At 43.1% G+C, this 22,743-nt stretch overlaps 1 protein-coding gene across 1 annotated transcript in view; it reads left to right on the top strand.

Moving 5' to 3' along the window:
- Nucleotides 1–18,389, top strand: part of LOC310777979 (calpain-2 catalytic subunit-like) — a 61,091-nt gene extending 42,702 nt beyond the window's left edge. Inside the window, exons 12-21 of the mRNA XM_083638309.1 lie at nt 2,515–2,735; nt 4,055–4,112; nt 4,247–4,315; nt 6,602–6,659; nt 9,880–9,941; nt 12,088–12,156; nt 12,378–12,456; nt 14,937–15,053; nt 18,055–18,107; nt 18,200–18,389. Coding sequence (XP_083494435.1) covers nt 2,515–2,735; nt 4,055–4,112; nt 4,247–4,315; nt 6,602–6,659; nt 9,880–9,941; nt 12,088–12,156; nt 12,378–12,456; nt 14,937–15,053; nt 18,055–18,107; nt 18,200–18,226 — 813 coding nt within the window. The 3' untranslated portion in view covers nt 18,227–18,389. The remainder of the gene's footprint in view (nt 1–2,514; nt 2,736–4,054; nt 4,113–4,246; nt 4,316–6,601; nt 6,660–9,879; nt 9,942–12,087; nt 12,157–12,377; nt 12,457–14,936; nt 15,054–18,054; nt 18,108–18,199) is intronic.
- The last annotated feature ends 4,354 nt before the right edge of the window (nt 18,390–22,743 follow it).

Genomic DNA, 22,743 nt, shown 5'->3' with positions numbered 1-22,743 from the left:
ACGCTTCTCGAGATAAACCGCTTTTTGTGTTTGCCAGTTAGGTGGCGCTACGCTGAGTGTGTGTGTGTGTGTGTGTGTGTGTGTGTGTGTTGGGTGGGCGTCTGTGTGTGTGGGAGGGGTGGCTTGATGTCACTTTCTTGACACAAAACTTTACACAAATCATGACCGGCAGACACCGCCTGCCCATCCAGCTCGGCAATTTTTTATAGGATCTCGATGGGGAGATAAACAATTCATATCAACAGCAGGAGCAGAATCATTTTTATATCATGTTACTTCCTGCATTTTCGACACAAAAGGGCTTCTTTGGCTGCATCTGAAATAGGCATATCACCAAGTATACGCACTATATTCTCTCCTTGGGCTAACCTCTGGTCATTGAAATCCTATTGAAATCACACAATTCTTGCTGGGGACTGGGAGAGTATGTAGGTCTAGCTGCTGTCGACAAGGCTCCAAGTCAAGGCTGACGTTGGAACATGTTTCCATCTTAAGTGTACATTTCCGACTTCAACTGTAGCTATGGTGATGGGTAGGCTACTGTAGACTGTAGCTATGGTGATGGTACTGTATACTGTAGCTATGGTGATGGTACTGTAGACTGTAGCTATGGTGATGGTACTGTATACTGTAGCTATGGTGATGGTACTGTAGACTGTAGCTATGGTGATGGGTACTGTAGACTGTAGCTATGGTGATGGTACTGTATACTGTAGCTATGGTGATGGTACTGTAGACTGTAGCTGTGGTGATGTACTGTAGACTGTAGCTATGGTGATGGGTACTGTAGACTGTAGCTATGGTGATGGTACTGCAGACTGTAGCTATGGTGATGGTACTGTAGACTGTAGCTATGGTGATGGTACTGTAGACTGTAGCTATGGTGATGGTACTGTAGACTGTAGCTGTGGTGATGTACTGTAGACTGTAGCTATGGTGATGGTACTGTAGACTGTAGCTATGGTGATGGTACTGTAGACTGTAGCTATGGTGATGGGTACTGTAGACTGTAGCTATGGTGATGGGTAGTGTAGACTGTAGTTATGGTGATGGTACTGTAGACTGTAGCTATGGTGATGGGTACTGTAGACTGTAGTTATGGTGATGGTACTGTAGACTGTAGCTATGGTGATGGGTACTGTAGACTGTAGCTATGGTGATGGGTACTGTGGACTGTAGTTATGGTGATGGTACTGTAGACTGTAGCTATGGTGATGGGTACTGCAGACTGTAGCTATGGTGATGGGTACTGTAGACTGTAGTTATGGTGATGGTACTGTAGACTGTAGCTATGGTGATGGTACTGTAGACTGTAGCTATGGTGATGGTACTGTAGACTGTAGCTGTGGTGATGTACTGTAGACTGTAGCTATGGTGATGGTACTGTAGACTGTAGCTATGGTGATGGTACTGTAGACTGTAGCTATGGTGATGGTACTGTAGACTGTAGCTGTGGTGATGTACTGCAGACTGTAGCTATGGTGATGGGTACTGTAGACTGTAGCTATGGTGATGGTACTGTAGACTGTAGCTATGGTGATGGTACTGTATACTGTAGTTATGGTGATGGTACTGTAGACTGTAGTTATGGTGATGGTACTGTAGACTGTAGCTATGGTGATGGTACTGTAGACTGTAGTTATGGTGATGGTACTGTAGACTGTAGTTATGGTGATGGTACTGTAGACTGTAGCTATGGTGATGGTACTGTAGACTGTAGCTATGGTGATGGTACGGTAGACTGTAGCTATGGTGATGGGTACTGTAGACTGTAGCTATGGTGATGGTACTGTAGACTGTAGCTATGGTGATGGTACTGTAGACTGTAGTTATGGTGATGGTACTGTAGACTGTAGCTATGGTGATGGTACTGTAGACTGTAGCTATGGTGATGGGTACTGTAGACTGTAGCTATGGTGATGGGTACTGTAGACTGTAGCTATGGTGATGGTACTGTAGACTGTAGCTATGGTGATGGTACTGTAGACTGTAGCTATGGTGATGGTACTGTAGACTGTAGCTATGGTGATGGGTACTGTAGACTGTAGCTATGGTGATGGTACTGTAGACTGTAGCTATGGTGATGGGTACTGTAGACTGTAGCTATGGTGATGGTACTGTAGACTGTAGCTATAGTGATGGTACTGTAGACTGTAGTTATGGTGATGGTACTGTAGACTGTAGCTATGGTGATGGTACTGTAGACTGTAGCTATGGTGATGGGTACTGTAGACTGTAGCTATGGTGATGGGTACTGTAGACTGTAGCTATGGTGATGGTACTGTATACTGTAGTTATGGTGATGGGTACTGTAGACTGTAGCTATGGTGATGGGTACTGTAGACTGTAGCTATGGTGATGGTACTGTAGACTGTAGCTATGGTGATGGGTAGTGTAGACTGTAGCTATAGTGATGGGTAGTGTAGACTGTAGCTATGGTGATGGGTACTGTAGACTGTAGCTATGGTGATGGTACTGTAGACTGTGTAGGACTGAAATATCCACTTATTACAGTACCAGCAGGAGAAGGGGAAGTTCCCGGCATCTTTCTTCAGCTCAAACACGGCTGTCAAGCCTGAAGGCAAAGACAAAACCATGTACATGAGCGCGCGTGAGGTCATGGAGCTCTTCATGCTGAAGCCGGGGGAGTACCTGATCGTGCCGTCCACCTTCTACCCCAACGAGACGGCCTCCTTCATCCTCTCCATCCTCTCCAAGGGAGAGACCCATGTCCAGTAGGCAGTCTCTCCACCCACAACTTGTCTCATGTCTAGTAGGCAGTCTCTCCACCCACAACTTGTCTCATGTCCAGTAGGCAGTCTCTCCACCCACAGCTTGTCTCATGTCCAGTAGGCAGTCTCTCCACCCACAGCTTGTCTCATGTCCAGTAGGCAGTCTCTCCACCCACAACTTGTCTCATGTCCAGTAGACAGTCTCTCCACCCACAACTTGTCTCATGTCTAGTAAGCAGTCTCTCCACCCACAACTTGTCTCATGTCTAGTAAGCAGTCTCTCCAACCACAACTTGTCTCATGTCCAGTAGGCAGTCTCTCCACCCACAGCTTGTCTCATGTCCAGTAGTCAGTATCTCCACCCACAGCTTGTCTCATGTCCAGTAGGCAGTCTCTCCACCCACAGCTTGTCTCATGTCCAGTAGGCAGTCTCTCCACCCACAGCTTGTCTCATGTCCAGTAGGCAGTCTCTCCACCCACAGCTTGTCTCATGTCTAGTAGGCAGTCTCTCCACCCACAACTTGTCTCATGTCTAGTAGGCAGTCTCTCCAACCACAGCTTGTCTCATGTCCAGTAGGAAGTCTCTCCACCCACAGCTTGTCTCATGTCTAGTAGGCAGTCTCTCCACCCACAGCTTGTCTCATGTCTAGTAGGCAGTCTCTCCACCCACAGCTTGTCTCATGTCCAGTAGGCAGTCTCTCCACCCACAGCTTGTCTCATGTCTAGTAGGCAGTCTCTCCACCCACAGCTTGTCTCATGTCCAGTAGGCAGTCTCTCCACCCACAGCTTGTCTCATGTCCAGTAGGCAGTCTCTCCACCCACAGCTTGTCTCATGTCTAGTAGGCAGTCTCTCCACCCACAGCTTGTCTCATGTCCAGTAGGCAGTCTCTCCACCCACAGCTTGTCTCATGTCTAGTAGGCAGTCTCTCCACCCACAACTTGTCTCATGTCTAGTAGGCAGTCTCTCCACCCACAGCTTGTCTCATGTCCAGTAGGCAGTCTCTCCACCCACAACTTGTCTCATGTCCAGTAGGCAGTCTCTCCAACCACAGCTTGTCTCATGTCCAGTAGGCAGTCTCTCCAACCACAGCTTGTCTCATGTCCAGTAGGTAGTCTCTCCACCCACAGCTTGTCTCATGTCCAGTAGGCAGTCTCTCCACCCACAGCTTGTCTCATGTCCAGTAGGCAGTCTCTCCACCCATAGGAATGTGAAAGTGACATAAAAAAAATCTCTGCTTAGAAAAACTCAAGTTACCGGTGTATTATTTGGGAAGAAGGGGGACAAAAGCACGCTAAATCCACGTTTTTGTCTTTCCCCTCAGTGAGAATTCTGGCAACCATGGCTATGGTCGCCAGGACAGTGTGGACGTTGTTGAAAAGGTGTGCACAATTTTCAAATATTTTTAACGTTGATCATATTTTGATATTGCTGTTGTGTTGTCTGAGAGACAAGTATTGCATTTAGCATTCATTAATTGGAACTGAAAGGGCTAAATGTCTCTTTTAATTTCTAGCCCAGGAGAGTGAATGGATCTGAAGATGAAGAAAATAAAAAACAGCTGTTCCGTCAATACTCTGACCAGGTATTTTGTGTCTCATTGTAATTTAGAGCCACGGGTTTGAATCGCACTGGGAACAATACAGTGGGCAAGCTCTGAGGTTTTCCCACGAGCACGCGGAATTACCCATGAAAGCTGTAATTCCTCAAATGGCCACTTGAGGCAGGACTGAGAAGTCCCGTCGTTCCCGTTCACCCCAAGTTAAAATGCCTCACTTTGTAACAGTGATAAGCATCTTTACAGCCTGGACCCAAACACGGTTTTGATCTACTGTATATACCTAATTGCACCTTTTCATAACAACTGTAAGGTAATTTCTTACATAACTCGCCCAGAGTAATATTGACAACGGAGTTGTCTATATTATAGACAATATAAAGGGGGTGATTGACACAGGTCACCTGTCGTGTCCAGTGATTGTGCAGCTTGCCGATCATGGACCCATAGCAGGCGGAGCTGTGGCTCTAGGAAACCCCCATCTCACTTGAGGTGCGCAAGAACCCCAAGATGGCGACAGACAACACTTTGCTGCAAAACGTGAGTCCAAAAAATAGTGGGACTAAACTAAACTACTAAAGGGACAATAGCTGGGTTTCCATCCAAATGTATCGCAACTTTTAATCGAATTTTCAGAAAGTCGGCAAAATATGCGAAACAATGCGCGTTTCCATCCACTGCTATTTTGCGAATTATAGAGCTGTCAATCACCTCGTGTTTGAGGGTGTCTGAGCTGCTGATCAGCTGCTAGACCCGATATACAGCTCTGTTAAACACATCTAACGTTATTAATTTAAAGTTTCTTGATGATCTAGAAGTAGACAAAGGTACCATAACGCCATTTCTGGATTACCAGGTGCGACTAGGCAAACTAACGTTATAATCCCAACCCGATCTCCAAAAAAATTGTAAAATAGCAACGTTTGTGGACCAACGTTGCTATGTTACAATTTTGGCTCCGAAATTGTAAAATGGTAATCCACGGAGCAGATAGTAAGTGAATACAATTTCATTCAAGTCTAGAAGTGAGTCGCCTTAAAGTTAATATCCCAGTCTTCTTCTGTTTACCACGGCGGGTATTGTGCTGCGCAGCGCGTACCATTATTTACCGTGTGTAGCCCTATTGTGTGTAGGCTACACACGGCATGTCATGTTTTGCAGTGATGAAGGCAAACTGTGTTGTTTTTGAATGGAGAGACAACGGAATATCGCTTAAACTGTTTCCACCACACGTTTCGCATTTTCCTTTTATCGATACACCCGGCTTTTCCGCCTCCCTCAAGCGTGAATTTTTTTTTGCGATATTTGGAGGTTTTTGCGAATTAGGCAGCGTTTCCACTCAGTTTTTTTATGTGCAAATTGAAATTTCGCATCAAAACAGGTGGATGGGAACCCGAGTAATATCACTGAGAGAAAGCGTCCTAAAGGTACAATATAACTGACATAAAGCGTACTAAAGGGACAATATCACTGACAGAAAGCGTCCTAAAGGGACAATATAACTGACATAAAGCATACTAAAGGGACAATATCAATGACAGAAAGCATCCTAAAGGGACAATATAACTGACATAAAGCATACTAAAGGGACAATATCAATGACAGAAAGCGTCCTAAAGGGACAATATAACTGACATAAGGCATCCTAAAGGGACAATATAACTGACATAAAGCATACTAAAGGGACAATATCAATGACAGAAAGCGTCCTAAAGGGACAATATAACTGACATAAAGCATACTAAAGGGACAATATCAATGACAGAAAGCATCCTAAAGGGAAAATATCACTGACAGAAAGTGTCCTAAAGGGACAATCTCACTGACAGAAAGCGTACTAAAGGGAAAATATCACTGACAGAAAGTGTCCTAAAGAGACAATATCACTGACAGAAAGCGTACTAAAGGGACAATATCACTGACAGAAAGCATCCTAAAGGGAAAATATCACTGACAGAAAGTTTTTCTACAGGCCACGTGTTTGGGTGATTTTCCCCCAGGGACAATATCACTGACAGAAAGCGTCCTAAAGGGACAATCTCAAACCACATACAGCAACATTCACTCCTGTTTTTCTGCCGCTCTACTCTATGGAGCTTGCCTGAACCGATCGCAATCGGATCTCAGTGTGGACACTGGAGCATATTAATACCAAGTGTAAATGCAATCAGGTTAATGTGGTCAAGAACTATCTGATTGCAATCTAATCACAGCAAATGCATGTTACTGCCAGGTGTAAACGGCCTCAAAGCATCCTAAAGTGAAAGAAAGCGGACTAAAAGTCAACTTGTCTTATTTCCATTTCTTTTCCAGTATCATGAGGTGGATGCTGAGCAGCTCCAGAGGCTTCTGAATCAAAAAATCCTGGAAGGTGCGGACTGACAAACTCCACACGGCAACACACACAGTTGAAAGACACATGTCATTTGAATAGATAAGCTTCACTTTACTTGCAGGGTGGATGTAAATACATAAGCTTCACTTTACTTGCAGGGTGGATGTAAATAGATAAGCTTCACTTTACTTGCAGGGTGGATGTATATCAGCTTCACTTTACTTGCAGTGTGGATGTAAATACATAAGCTTCACTTTACTTGCAGGGTGGATGTAGATAAGCTTCACTTTACTTGCAGGGTGGATGTAAATAGATAAGCTTCACTTTACTTGCAGGGTGGATGTAAATAGATAAGCTTCACTTTACTTGCAGGGTGGATGTAGATAAGCTTCACTTTACTTGCAGGGTGGATGTAAATAGATACGCTTCACTTTACTTGCAGGGTGGATGTAAATAGATAAGCTTCACTTTACTTGCAGGGTGGATGTAGATAAGCTTCACTTTACTTCCAGTGTGGATGTAAATAGATAAGCTTCACTTTACTTGCAGGGTGGATGTAAATAGATAAGCTTCACTTTACTTGCAGGGTGGATGTAGATAAGCTTCACTTTACTTGCAGGGTGGATGTAAATAGATACGCTTCACTTTACTTGCAGGGTGGATGTAAATAGATAAGCTTCACTTTACTTGCAGGGTGGATGTAGATAAGCTTCACTTTACTTCCAGTGTGGATGTAAATAGGTAAGCTTCACTTTACTTGCAGGGTGGATGTAGATAAGCTTCACTTTACTTGCAGTGTGGATGTAAATATATAAGCTTCACTTTACTTGCAGGGTGGATGTAAATAGATAAGCTTCACTTTACTTGCAGGGTGGATGTAGATAAGCTTCACTTTACTTGCAGGGTGGATGAAAATAAGCTTCACTTTACTTGCAGGGTGGATGTAGATAAGCTTCACTTTACTTGCAGGGTGGATGTAAATAAGCTTCACTTTACTTGCAGGGTGGATGTAGATAAGCTTCACTTTACTTGCAGGGTGGATGTAAATAAGCGTCACTTTACTTGCAGGGTGGATGTAAATAAGCTTCACTTTACTTGCAGGGTGGATGTAGATAAGCTTCACTTTACTTGCAGGGTGGATGTAAATAGATAAGCTTCACTTTACTTGCAGGGTGGATGTAAATAAATAAGCTTCACTTTACTTGCAGGGTGGATGTAAATAGATAAGCTTCACTTTACTTGCAGGGTGGATGTAAATAGATAAGCTTCACTTTACTTGCAGGGTGGATGTAAATAGATAAGCTTCACTTTACTTGCAGGGTGGATGTAAATAGATAAGCTTCACTTTACTTGCAGGGTGGATGTAAATAGATAAGCTTCACTTTACTTGCAGGGTGGATGTAAATAGATAAGCTTCACTTTACTTGCAGGGTGGATGTAAATATATAAGCTTCACTTTACTTGCAGGGTGGATGTAAATAGATAAGCTTCACTTTACTTGCAGGGTGGATGTAAATAGATAAGCTTCACATTACTTGCAGGGTGGATGTAAATAGATAAGCTTCACTTTACTTGCAGGTTGGATGTAAATAGATAAGCTTCACTTTACTTGCAGGGTGGATGTAAATATATAAGCTTCACTTTACTTGCAGGGTGGATGTAAATAGATAAGCTTCACTTTACTTGCAGGGTGGATGTAAATATATAAGCTTCACTTTACTTGCAGGGTGGATGTAAATAGATAAGCTTCACTTTACTTGCAGGGTGGATGTAAATAGATAAGCTTCACTTTACTTGGAGGGTGGATGTAAATAGATAAGCTTCACTTTACTTGCAGTGTGGATGTAAATAGATAACCATCACTTTACTTGCAGGGTGTATGTACATATATAAGCTTCACTTTACTTGCAGGGTGTATGTAAATATATAAGCTTCACTTTACTTGCAGGGTGTATGTAAATAGATAAGCTTCACTTTACTTGCAGGGTGGATGTAAATAGATAAGCTTCACTTTACTTGCAGGGTGGATGTAAATAGATAAGCATCACTTTACTTGCAGGGTGGATGTAAATAGATAAGCTTCACTTTACTTGCAGGGTGGATGTAAATAGATAAGCTTCACTTTACTTGCAGATTGGATGTAAATAGATAAGCCTTACTTTACTTGCAGGGTGGATGTAAATATATAAGCTTCACTTTACTTGCAGGGTGGATGTAAATAGATAAGCTTCACTTTACTTGCAGGGTGGATGTAAATAGATAAGCTTCACTTTACTTGCAGTGTGGATGTAAATAGATAAGCATCACTTTACTTGCAGGGTGTATGTACATATACTGTATAAGCTTCACTTTACTTGCAGGGTGTATGTAAATATATAAGCTTCACTTTACTTGCAGGGTGTATGTAAATAGATAAGCTTCACTTTACTTGCAGGGTGGATGTAAATAGATAAGCTTCACTTTACTTGCAGGGTGGATGTAAATAGATAAGCATCACTTTACTTGCAGGGTGGATGTAAATAGATAAGCATCACTTTACTTGCAGGGTGTATGTACATATATAAGCTTCACTTTACTTGCAGGGTGTATGTAAATATATAAGCTTAACTTTACTTGCAGGGTGTATGTAAATATATAAGCTTCCCTTTACTTGCAGGGTGTATGCAACCCTAAAGCCAAATTTATGTTTGGTCTGGCGACACTTTTGAAACCGTCGCCGACAGAAATGATGACTTGAGTCGACACTTTCAAGTGTCGGCGAGAGGTGTCTGCTACCTAGTGAAATGTCTAGTGTCGCTGACTACGTCACATAGTGTCGCGCAAGTGTGATTGGCTATATAGACGGCACGCGCTTGACTTCCTTTTTTTGGTTTTCGCTGAAATGAAATGAATGAACGTGTCCCGGCTATTTTTATCAGCCTGTTCTTGATGTATGACTTCGTGAAAATCACAAAGAACATCGTGACCAATTTCCCAAAGAGAGAGGAGGTGAGTTGTGTGTTGTTTATATGCGGCTGCAGCCAAGTAGGCCACGTTACATCTTGCCTCCGAGGTGGTTTCACTGTGCGTTCCCTCTCTTCTCTTGGCTGTCTGCACTTAATAGCGTTCGAGTGTCACGTGACCGTTGAACCAAAGTGAACGTTCACTGAAGTATAAATGCAACACCATGAGCGACACTTTCTTTTTTGTCTGCGACCATGTGCTGAGCAACACTTTCTAATAAGTATAAATTAAGCTTAAGTTTTGTTTCACACAGGGGACCTGAAAGCTGGAGGCTTCAGCCTGGATGCCTGTCGCAGCATGGTGGCTCTGATGGATGTATCCTCCTGTCATGCATGAGCTATTCATTGTGATTTGGCAGAACCACATCATACAGCAAGAATCTGAAACTTAGTTTCATTGGAGAGAAAGATAGATATTTCTGCCCTTATTTCTTCATTTCGTTTGTACGTAGAACCTCAACGTAAACTTGAAACAAAATGTCAGCCTTTTACATTTCTGAAATGTATAATTTTACGTTTCTGGGGCCGGTTGCACCAACTGGTCTTACACTGGTCTTAAGCTAAGTTGGTCGTAACTTTACGACCTAACAGCTACGCCGGTTGCACCAAGACGACTTAAGCCTTATTTTCACTAAGACCAGGCGTAACTCCTACGCCTCGTCAGGAGGAGGCATAGAGCCTGCCTGTAACAGAGATCTCCGCGGAGACCTTTTTGACCGTCATCGTCGTAACACCGCCAGTTCGCCGTCTTTGAAAGCACGACGTTAGATTATAACTAACTAGTTAACCTAACCCGCCTTCCAAAATGTTGCCGTTAGTTTTTTAGAAGTTAATACATAGAATTGGGAACGTTACATTCAATTTCATTCAGACTGACTCTGTCTGCTCAATAGCCGCCATTTTTCCCCCAGAGCGAGGGAGGATGGGAGGAGGGAGGGTGTTTTACAGTAGTGGCTGAGAGAGCGTAGTGGCACAGTGCTCCAAGCAGGTCGCGAGGCACATTTTTTGCAACATCATCCAATCAGGGTGCATTCCCTGGCAATTCACATGGACGGGCATTGCTACGACCAGCATAGTTAAGACCAGACATAAGCCGTGTTGGTGCAACAGGCGTAAGTCCATGGTCTTAACTAAGACCGACGTAGGCGTTACGACCAGGCATAGTTAAGACCAGTTGGTGCAACCGGCCCCAGCAAAGTAAACCTATCATACAATCTCAACATAAATTTTAAACGAAACGGCGGTTAATTTGAAAACCCCGCTGCCTCTCCAAGTTTAAACGCAAATAAATCTTAGGTTGAATGAATGATTGAAATGGATGCGGAAAAGACGGAAAAGCCACCGTCACTTCCTTTTCCAGGTCCATTTCGGCTATTTGCTAATAACGTTAACACATAAACACACTGCATAGAAGACGTCAACTTGTCTTACAACAACAGTGGAAAATTACTGGAAAGTCGTGGTGCAAGTTGCTATTAAACAGTGGAGCACGGACTTGGAAAAGGAGGTGACGGTGGCAGGAGAGGAGCGCTGTACAGGAAGCTGGGAAAAACGGTAGGGCTGTCCCAGAGTCTATTTTTTTAAATAAAAATCTACTCTGGGTTCCCAGGCTGCTGTTGCACTACCTGGACGCCCAGACCACCAAAAGATGCTTTTAAAGCAACTGACAGTAGCAGGCTGGTAGCAGGGCACTGCCAAGGTGGCCCTAGGAATCTTAGGGCATCACAGCCAGTAGGAGGGGCATGACCTCCATGACCTCTGTGTAATTCCCACCCTGTCAGCGACCATGTAAAATCCCCATTTATGTTTAGGCTGAAGTTTCCGGGTTGAGTTTCTAGCGTAGAACTGTAGCCTAATTGTGTTGGGAAATAGCCAAACACAGATTATTCTTTTTTTAAGAATGGCTGGGGTGTTTCTGTGCAAAATTAACATTGAAACCAATGGGAAAATTATGGAATGGACTTTGAGGCCATGTAACTCCCCCAAATTTTCAACCAACCTCAAAATGTAATTTCAAGGTCAAATTTCAAGGTCTTTGGTCCAGGATGAGAACATAAACAACTGCATGACTTTTGTGAAAAATTGCTGGGAGTCCCAAAAAAGTGTGTTATAATGGAAGTAAATGAGATTTTGACATCCGTCTGATGGACCTTAATAGGCAATTGAGTTGTCTTTTCACTACAGGAAGGTAGGATGTCTCCCTCTAGTGGTGACTTTTGTAAAACACCCCAAAAAATGACCTGGGCCCCAAAAAAATGGCAACCACGTGAATGTTAAAAATATCCATCAGATGGACCAGTGGGGTACAATACGCTACAAAATCTATTGCTCTCAAAAACATAATTTTAAAAGATACCCATGCCTGTTCAATATCCTATCAGTTGACAGCACTGGAGACCAATCCATTTTCTGTAAATATCTCACAAAATGCTCTTTGAACACCTTAACTTTTGGTTTCAAAGACATCGATCACTGGCAAGATGAACAGCAGTGAATTTGTTCGGCTGTGGAGGAAGGTCAGCACATACAAGGTGAATGGATGATTATAGTTACATGCTAGCACATTTCATGCCGATGATTACACCAATCAGGAAATACAATGGTTAAAAGACTAGCATTTTATCTTTGTTTTGACAATGACTGTACTGCCATGCGGTTCATCCAGATTTATGTTTAGATTTCCATGATCATGATTTGTGTTTTCTTGAGTTTTTTTTTACCTTAGAGTTTTAACAGTTTTCTCTTTCACCAGGACATTTTCTTCAAGATTGATGTTTCCCGAACAGGAACTTTGTCACTGAGTGAGCTGAGGAATGCGATCATGGCTTCAGGTAGACTATCAACTACACCAGCGGTTCCCAACCTTTTCAAACTCATGGCTCACTTGAAAATCTCAAAAGTGTTTGCGGCCCACATGGACTGTAAACAGGACCGAGGACAAATCATGTGTTCTCACTCAGAGGACTTGTTATTTTAACCATCATCACCACACAGAAATAAGAACTAAAAGCGAGGGGCTGTCTGCAATAGGCTAATTACTGAATAATTGATTTAAATAACGGTAGCCTACCATTCAACAACGGAGAAATGCATTCTCATACATAACAAATCATTTTTCTTTTTATGAAAACCATGTTTTGCACATGATTTGGCGGCCCACTTGCAATACCTTCACGGCCCACAGGTGGGCCGGGGCCCACTGGTGGCTAAACTACTGGCATGGATTAAAAGTGTTTTAGATTGGCCCCGAATCTTGTGACTTGGGGAAGTCACAGAAAACTGCAGGTAACTTCAGGCCAGTTCTGCTTTCTATAGAAAATCTGAACGCTTCCTCAAAACTGAGTCCTTTGGTTAAAGCCCCAATCAGTAAGATTTTTGACATTTTTTACTGTAATATAAGAGCTTTTTAGTCACAGGACATGGTAGATTGACTTGTAATAGGGAGACTCTCGCCTTTATTTATCCCACACCGCCCTCCATTGGCCAGCCCTGGGACTAAGCAAGTTGTCTGCCACGTCCCGTGGTAATAAAAAAGAAAAAAGAAAAGGATGCGCGCATGCGCTGTACAGCGGAAGCGCTGTGTTCAGTAAAACCAGGAAGTAACTCGATTCGGATTTGCTACGAAAATGATGTTTCACGGAACTATGGATTATTATTTCATCACGTGGTGAGTACCCGATGTCACAACATGTAAAACTTGGAAAACTGAATGGGGCTTTAAGAGCCGGTCGGTTGGAGCCAATGGCAGAGCTTGCAGGGAGCGGAAAGGGATTTTCTTCCGCTGCCGACCGCGCCTCTTGAGTTCCTGTTGCACCACATTGAAATGGGGCTGCTGCCCCCAGAGGTTAGAGAGAGAGAAAAAAAAAGTTTAACGGATGGGTTCCCAGATTGAAGAAAGTAGTCCCAGGCTTGATATATTTCTCAGGTGGTCTTTATTGGAATCGACTCGAAAATAAGAATGTGAGAGACGAAGGAATTAGTGAGATAAAGGATTGCGCAAAATGCAACTCCAGGTACATGTTGTTATACGGTTATCAACCATCGTCAGAAACATCATTGCAAAAGTTCTCGGGCTCCTTCCTGTGTCGGGGCTCCTCCCCCCAGTACAGCATATCAACAAGGTCAGAGCGACATTTTTCAAAAAGGCCCCCCGTTCTCCATTCCTCTATCTGTCTGTCTTGCTCTCTCTCCCAGTCTTACTTCTTATGTATAGCTCAATATCAAAACATTTTCTCTACCAATTGGAACGATTGTAATCTTGTCCTTGGCCAGACTATGAGAACATTAGCAATTTGAGGCCAGCTAACCGTTGAACAGTTTTAGCATGCACAAAACATGCGGCTAAAACATGGGCTAAAATTTAGCCCATTGGCTACACTGCTGCATGCACTACTTTACTACACTGCATGCACTACTTTACTTTACTACTGACTATTGTCCAAACTATTGTCTCTGCATGAAACACATTTCCAAGTTTGAGAGAGAGGAATGATGAAGTAAACAAAAGAGTTTTGATCAGCTACGTTTTGAGCACCACTCCTCTTCAACAGACTGCTTTGGTTTGGTTGTGTGTGCCTACCTCTATTTAGAGATAGGAATGGTGCCTTCAGGGGCTGTCAGATACAGGAAATTAGAAAACCCATCTGGCAGAGAGCTTCGCCTGCTAAGGGCTTTGCTGTCAAACTGGAATTGACAAGACAATAAACCTAGACAATAAAACCTCTATAATTTGATCATTACTGACATCTTTTCCAAAGAGATATTCGCACATCCAATTCTCTCTGATGCAGGACAGGTGCATTGGAACATAGCACTTAAGTCTTGAGGAAGGAAGATTCTGTGGACTGCTCTTGCTCAGCATCACAATGTATTGATCGTCACACGTTTCGGTCCCCCTGGACCACCACTGACAAAACAGTATGGCGGCTCCCAAACCAACGAGCGGTAACGTAAACGTCCGTAGAGGAAACACACGTTATGGCAGAAATAGACCCAATAACAACAATTAAACAAGAACAAGAAGAGTATGCACCAGTGGAAAAGACGTTTACGCCTTTCTTCCATGTGGATTTGGGGCAGCTGATTGGCTGAAGGAGTTGTCTGTCAAGGCAAGTACTCCCGCCCACTGAAATCACTGTGGACAGGCTGATACATAGAGCAAAACAGAATGTGAGGTCAGGTGATCAGGTTGGTTTCAAGCTACATCATGATCTCATATGGCTGAAATGAATGAATGAATAGAATCCATTGCTCTGTGTGTTGCACAGGAATGAATGAATGAATACAATCCATTGCTCTGTGTGTTGCACAGGAATGAGGGTGAGCGATGACCTACTGAACGTGATGGCTCTGCGCTATGGAGGCTCCACTGGAAACATGACACTGGAGAGCTTCATCAGCCTGGTGCTTCGCATGGACTGCATGAGCAGTAAGTCAAGTTCAATCGGACAACTGATAGATGACACTATGAAAATGCTATTTTCTTTTCAGTAGAATTCTGCTGGTTCTGAAGCAATCCTCTACCATGCTGCTAATAATTATTTCATCGCTTTTTGCAGCAAATATAATCTTTAATTTACTTATAAATGTTCAGGATTATTACTTTAAGGATGAGTAAAGTAACTTTACTCTCTAAATTGTCCAAAATCCAAGCACAAAACAGATCATGTTTTGCTTTTTACCTATAGAAGAATGTGTCATTGTTACGGAAAAATAACTTGATAAACTAACTTAACACATTGAGTGCCAAGGACGTCTGTGGACGTCCTAAAAAAAGTAACGAGAAGTGCCAAGGACGTCTGTGGACGTCCTAAAATCATAATTCATATTATTCCATAAATCTGCTGTTTAAGGTCGTACCCATCCAGTGAGCATGAATCCCTTCAAGGGATCACACGGCGCCACCTTAAACATCTACACGGGAGCTGCGCCACCCACCTCAGATCCTTTACTTTGTGCAGGAGAAAGCGGAGAAAGCCGTGATCAAAGCGAAACCGATGCATGCTGCAGCCAGAGCCATATAGATTGCTCTGTCTGCAGCTGACAGTTGGCTGCGATCCGCGCCCACAACTGAGCTCTTCTGCTTCTGTCTATCTGTCTGCATATAGTTTCTCCACACGATTCCCTGCCAGAAAGGCAGCACCCGAAGCCGAACGGCCAAACCTTTTCCTTCAGTCCCGTTTGCCATTTCCTTGTTGCGCTGGGATCCGCCCGGGCAAAAACAGAGGCTGCGAAAACAGACTGTGTGCGTGTGGGGAGGAGCCCGCAGCTCAGGGGGGGGGGGGGGGGGGGGAGAGGGGGGTGGGGCACGCAGGCTGCACAGAACTACACCATGTCACTACATCAGAAAATAGTAGCTAGAGTCAGTGAATGTGCTTGAAATTAGAGTGCAAAAAGTATTCATAAAAGTGACTTTATCTTGAAAAGTAAAAAAAGACAGCAGAAAACCCTTGAAAGTGCTCTTCTTTCAGAGGCTGTCATTTCATAATGGAAATATCTCGAAACAAAATTTCTTCTTTGAAAGAAGCAGGAGTGTCCAATTTTTCATTAGAGTCCAGCCCTGTCTATATAGCCCTAATAGAAAAAATTCTATAGCTGTTTTCAACTGAATGGAAGTGAATCTGGCACAGGCTCCAGACAATTTTACTGAAGCGCTGTGGCACTCAATGTGTTAATAAAAAGCAAAGACATGTCTTTGTCGTTTTCCTGTAGTGGCAGGAATGCAGACTATAGAATCTATTGAGTACAGACAGGCAGTAAGCAACAGACCCGAGCCTTCTCTCCTATAGAATCTATTGAGTACAGACAGGCAGTAAGCAACAGACCCGAGCCTTCTCCTCTATAGAATATATTGAGTACAGACAGGCAGTAAGCAACAGACCCGAGCCTTCTCCTCTATAGAATATATTGAGTACAGACAGGCAGTAAGCAACAGACCCGAGCCTTCTCCTCTATAGAATATATTGAGTACAGACAGGCAGTAAGCAACAGACCCGAGCCTTCTCCTCTATAGAATATATTGAGTACAGACAGGCAGTAAGCAACAGACCCGAGCCTTCTCCTCTCTATAGAATCTATTGAGTACAGACAGGCAGTAAGCAACAGAGCCGAGCCTTCTCCTCTATAGAATATATTGAGTACAGACAGGCAGTAAGCAACAGACCTGAGCCTTCTCTATAGAATCTATTGAGTACATACAGGCAGTAAGCAACAGACCCGAGCCTTCTCCTCTATAGAATCTATTGAGTACAGACAGGCAGTAAGCAACAGACCTGAGCCTTCTCCTCTATAGAATATATTGAGTACAGACAGGCAGTAAGCAACAGACCCGAGCCTTCTCCTCTATAGAATCTATTGAGTACAGACAGGCAGTAAGCAACAGACCCGAGCCTTCTCCTCTATAGAATATATTGAGTACAGACAGGCAGTAAGCAACAGACCTGAGCCTTCTCCTCTCCGGAGAAGAACTAACTAAGCTCAGCAGCGACAGGCCTTTTATAGTCTGTCCCAGCAGCAAAGGGACAGTCAGCCTCTCCGGGCGGTGGTCAAATGGCTCAGTCGCTCATCTGAGCATTTAGGGCAGTGTGCATAGCTCTGATGTTGTGCACAGGTGTCGTTTCCCAGGAACATGTCTGGGCAAACCTTATCTCTCTGAGCCCGGCTATTTCTCCACGGCCTCACGCTCAAGGTCCGCACCACCATTCCTGCTTCTTGGTCTCTGTGCCACTAAATCTCAGTCTGGCTCATCATAAAACGTACCTGCCGTCACCAGGCTCTTCTCTTCCCGAAGAGAAGAGCCTGGTACGCATTACTACAGGCAGGATGACCCGCCCCGTGTTCCGGTCCTGTGTTCTGGTCTGCAGTGTTTCCGTTCCCCCATAGAAATGCAGCAGTAGGCAGCCTAACCTCGCCAGTCACTACGAGTTGGAGAAAAAAATAAGAAGCATGGACATACAGTACCAAACAAAGTATTTAAAGAAGTACTTGAAGAAACTTGCCGGTTCCATAACATTACGTCTGAACGGAACGCAAGAATTGAGCGGAATATTTTCCTGGAGTACTACAGCACTTTGGTTCCTACGTTCCGCCCAGAGCCGGAAGACTCGGGGTGAGGTTTTTCCATCCAGACTATCATAAATTAGGTTGGCTTCTATCATGAATGCCAGTTTGATTAATTAATCAAGCAGATATTTATAGACCTTAGTACAAACGTTAAAGTTGCTGGTGAATGGTATATTAACAAGACTGCCACTCTTCCATGTCACTAAAGTACACCCTTCATCAGTACAGGCTACAGTATAACAGACTTCCCACTTCCTGCTACAGTATAACAGACTTCCCACTTCCTGCTACAGTATAACAGACTTCCCACTTCCTGCTTTAGTTCCGTATCTTTTGCCAAATAAAACAATTTACATTTTACCCAACAGAAATCTTCAAACAACTCTCGGACGGAAAGGTCATGTCTCTGCCAGAATCAGAGGTAATCAAAGTGACTCCAGTCCTGCAGAGCCAGTCAGGCAGATACTGTACCATTCAAATGCATTAATCATCCATCTCCTGCTTTATTTCCAGTGGATGTATATTTCAATGTACACATAACCTGACCCACAAGATGGACTGGAGAATGCAGATGGAGGATTGTACACAAATCCAAATTGTACAATCAAACATTAATTTCTGTTTTGCTTTGAGAACTTTGAATGGTGACTGATGACATCTGTTGAGCTGCAATGATAAGTCAATTAATCGACAGAAAATCAATCGCCAACTATTTTTATAATCAATTACAGTAATTGTTTAAACTATTTTTTTTATGAAGAGAAACAAAATCTCAATAATTCCAGCTTCTTAAATGTGAATATCTTCTGTTGTCTTTAGTCTTCTATGACAGTAAACGTATTATCTTTGGCTTGTGGACTGTTGGTCAGGACAAAACAAGACATTAAAGCCCCCCTCCAGACAGTTTTACACCTGTACATTCCTGCTGTACAGTGGAAATGAAAAACTGCACAGGCCGTCATCAACTACGTCACCAGTCTCATCTTCTGCACCAAAGTTCATCTATTGGTAAGATGTTCCACTGCAACGTCATGGCTGGAGCACTGTTGTCCAAAAAGGATAACTGTCAGCGCGCTCTGCTGCTTCTGCACTGCGCTTCCGCGTCCTGTTTGTTTTGGCCGAGCTTCAATACGATCTTCATCTCCTTCCAGGCCAGCCGGTCAGACCGGAAACAGTATGGCTGCCTCGTGCCTCCACTCCGCTAAATGTTCACCCAGAAGCCACATATTATTATAAATATCATTTATAATATATCATATATTATATATTATAATAACCAGCCAACAGATATCAAAGCTGGTGGGCATATGAGCAAAAGAATTTGGAAGAGTGTAACTCGAACTGGTTAAAAGTGACTACCGCTGCGTTTTGAGCCAGAACGAACTACGTTAGCAAATGTAGCTAAGCCACGCTAACGGCAGATTGTATTCACTGTAATATTGTATATTATTAATATGACAGGTCCGCATACGTGAGCGCTGACAACCATAAAGTTTGACATCAGTAACCTTCTAGCACGTGAGCCAATTTAAGAGTTTGAGCCCAAATAAGGTTATTTATCAACCAAATACAGTGCACACTTTGGCTAATTAGCAGAGCAGGACAAAACACAGCTACACATGAAATATCTTAAAAATTACAAAACTGACTGGAGGGGTCTTTAAGGATGTCATCTTGGGCTTTGGGAAAAAGTGATGGACATTTTTCACCATTTTGTGACATAAATCTTCATGAGCTTAACTGTCCTGCTACAGCACATATCTCCAATGCATTTATATTTGGATATGTTATTCAACATGACAGGGTAGTGGACATATATTCATTACTGCATCATTTCTGACCAAGATAACCTGTATGAGTTCTTTTTTCTATAGAATGGCTCATGATACAGTATATGACATGATTACTGGTTTTGATACAATATATCCATTCATGTTCACAGTGGGTTTTTTAATCTATCAAGGCAACATGCAGATTGGATCAGAGGGAATCTCTGCACATGAAATGACAGTACAGTGAGTTATTATTATGTGAGGGGATATTACTCTGTGGGTTACTAAATAAACAATTTATCCAAATACAGTTCATTGTCAATTGATATTACTTTTTACCTTAGAAAATGCATGCAAGAGTTCTACAAAAAACAACAGTATAAAACATAAAGAATAATTTATGCAGTCAGCATCAAGGCACTGAAGAAGATTTATTTTATTTAAAAACATGAAATGAAATGGTGTTTGGTCAGTAACTTGGAACTCCCAACCCCCCGCTGTCCTCTATCTCTCTGCTGTAGTCCTGCAGGCTGGGTGAACGTATCTCCTGTCCTCTATCTCTCTGCTGTAGTCCTGCAGGCTGGGCGGACGTATCTCCTGTCCTCTATCTCTCTCCTGTAGTCCTGCAGGGTACAGGGTGGACGTATCTCCTGTCCTCTATCTCTCTCCTGTAGTCCTGCAGGGTACAGGGTGGACGTATCTCCTGTCCTCTATCTCTCTGCTGTAGTCCTGCAGACAGGGTGAACGTATCTCCTGTCCTCTATCTCTCTGCTACCCTGCAGGGTACAGGGTGGACGTATCTCCACAACCGTAACTCGTAGAGACTCACAGCGGCATTGGATTGGGGGTGAAAAAATACATATAGGCATCTGACCTTCCGTTTCCCAGAAAATGTAAAACTTTTCTCTGATTGGATAGACAGACTGCAGCGGGGGGTTGGGAGTTCCAAGTCACTGACCAAACACTCTATTTCAGTGATTGCTGTCAGAATATAGAGCCATTTAACACTCATTTTAACACAAAAACATCGCTGGATGCAGCTTTAAACATTCTACACCGTTGTATTTTCTACAGTGGCATTCCACCAAAACCATAAAAATAAATGCTTTCGCTTTTGTTTTATGAAAATAATTATTCAACCTGATGTACTGCGGAGATGAAAGTAACCAAATCACTCAAAATCTCAAAATACCTTTTGCTCATTACCAACAATGTGTAGCAGTGACATGTGACGGGTTGGGTTTAGGCACGAAGAGTGACGATTGGTTAAGGTTACAGTAGGGTATTGAGTGCTTAGATGAGGTCATTGCAATGCATTATGATTGACATATTGATACTGTAATTCAATGTAAATGTTGATTAAGTGAGAGGCCAGATTGAGATGGTTTGGACATAGTCAAGATTTAGTCGACTAAAAGTTTGAGTATTTTAGTCTCGTCTTAGTCAATGAAACAAAAAGGTAGTCGACTAACATTTTTCGTCGACAAAATTAACACTACTTACATCAGGTTATGAAGATCCTAGAGAGGCTGGTTCTGCAACACCTCAAGCCCCAGGTGATTGAATGCCTAGACCCCCTGCAGTTTACATATCAGGAAAGAAATTGGTGTGGAGGATGCCATTATGTACATGCTACACAGGTCATATACACACCTGGAAAAGCCGTGCAGCATGGAAAAACTTCTCCAGCGCATTCAATTCTATCCAACCATCACCACTGTTGGCTGAGAAACTCAGCGATGGTGGTGGAGGACTATTTAGTGGCCTGGACGTACGACTACCTCACCGACAGACCACAATATGTCAGACTGCCGGAGTCGGAGGTGCTGGTATCCAACACCGGCGCCGCCCCAGGGAACTGTTTTTGCACCTTTCTTGTTCACCCTCTACACCTCAGACTTCCCATTCAACTCAGAGAAGTGCCACCTACACAAGTTCTCCGACAACTCCTCCATTGTCGGGTACATTACCGACAGCAACGAGGAGGATTACAGAGCCCTAGTGAAGAACTGATGGTGGTGGACTTCCGGCGGAGTACGAGGAGGTCCCCAACTCCCATCACCATCTGTGGGGAGGAGGTGCACATGGTGGATTCATATAAGTACCTGGGTGGACTGGACAGACAATACCGATGCCCTCTACAGGAAGGGGCAGAGCAGGCTGTTCTTCCTGAGGAGGCTCAAGTCCTTTAACATCTGTAACAAACTGCTAAGGATGTTCTATCAGTCAGTCGCCACCAGTGTCCTTTTCTTCACCGTGGTATGCTGAGGGGGTAACACCAATACGAGGGATGCCAGCAAACTGAATACACTTGTAAAGAACGCCAACTCGGGAGTTGGAGCCGAGCTGAGCAATCTGGAGGCAAGGACTAGGAGCTGCACGCCATCCTGGACTACCCCTCCCGGACTACCCCTCCCATACCCTCCTCCGCTTATGGGGATGAGGAGCACGTTCAGTCACAGACTTATCCCCCCCGACACACAACAAAGCACCTCGGACAGTCCTTTGTGTCAGTAGCCATTAGGCTCCATAACAACAAGAACTGAGCATGGATTGTATGTACCTCTGCACATGCAGTTTGCCCATGCACTCTTACACATACAGTATGCCACTGCACTTTACACACAACTTTGCACATGTGGACTCAGTGACTTTTAATTATTTTAATATTTTATTGTTTTAAATTGTTTTGATCTATTAACTTCTGCCTGTGTTTTTACTCTTCTGCTGCTGTTGCTGTTTTAGACACCTATTCTCCACAGGGATAAATAAAGGTTTCAATCAATCAATCCCATCTCTGCAACCAGTGTTGGGGGTAACTCATTACAAAAGTAACATATTACATGTAATATATTACTTTTAGCAGTAACTCAGTAATATAACTTATTACTTATAGGATTTCAGTAATATTATACCAGTTACTTTGTCAAGTAACTCAAGTTACAAATTGAGTTACATTTGATTAAATCAAAGCACATATTTAAAAAAGATACAATCATTTCCTAATCAAACTGTCTGTTTTTATGCAAATAACCACTATAGATGACAATAACAAAGGAAAATAATAACATTTAGAATTTTGGATTGTTTACACTGACTTCAAGGCGGTTGAAATAATTTTTCGGGATGGTTCCGGGGCGGCAATGTCATTCTGATGTTGCTGTTGTTTTGGTAAAAGTAATGCAAAAGTAGTGTAATAAGTAACGAGTTACTCTACACAGAAAGTAATATTGTAAAGTAACATATTACTTTCAAATGAAAGTAACTAGCAATATGTAGTATATT

This window comes from Poromitra crassiceps, assembly GCF_964638095.1.
Source record: "Poromitra crassiceps genome assembly, chromosome: 6".
NCBI classification, from domain to species: Eukaryota; Metazoa; Chordata; class Actinopteri; order Beryciformes; family Melamphaidae; genus Poromitra; species Poromitra crassiceps.
Note: the sequence above shows the minus strand (reverse complement) of the source record. Positions and strands in the feature narration are given on the sequence as shown.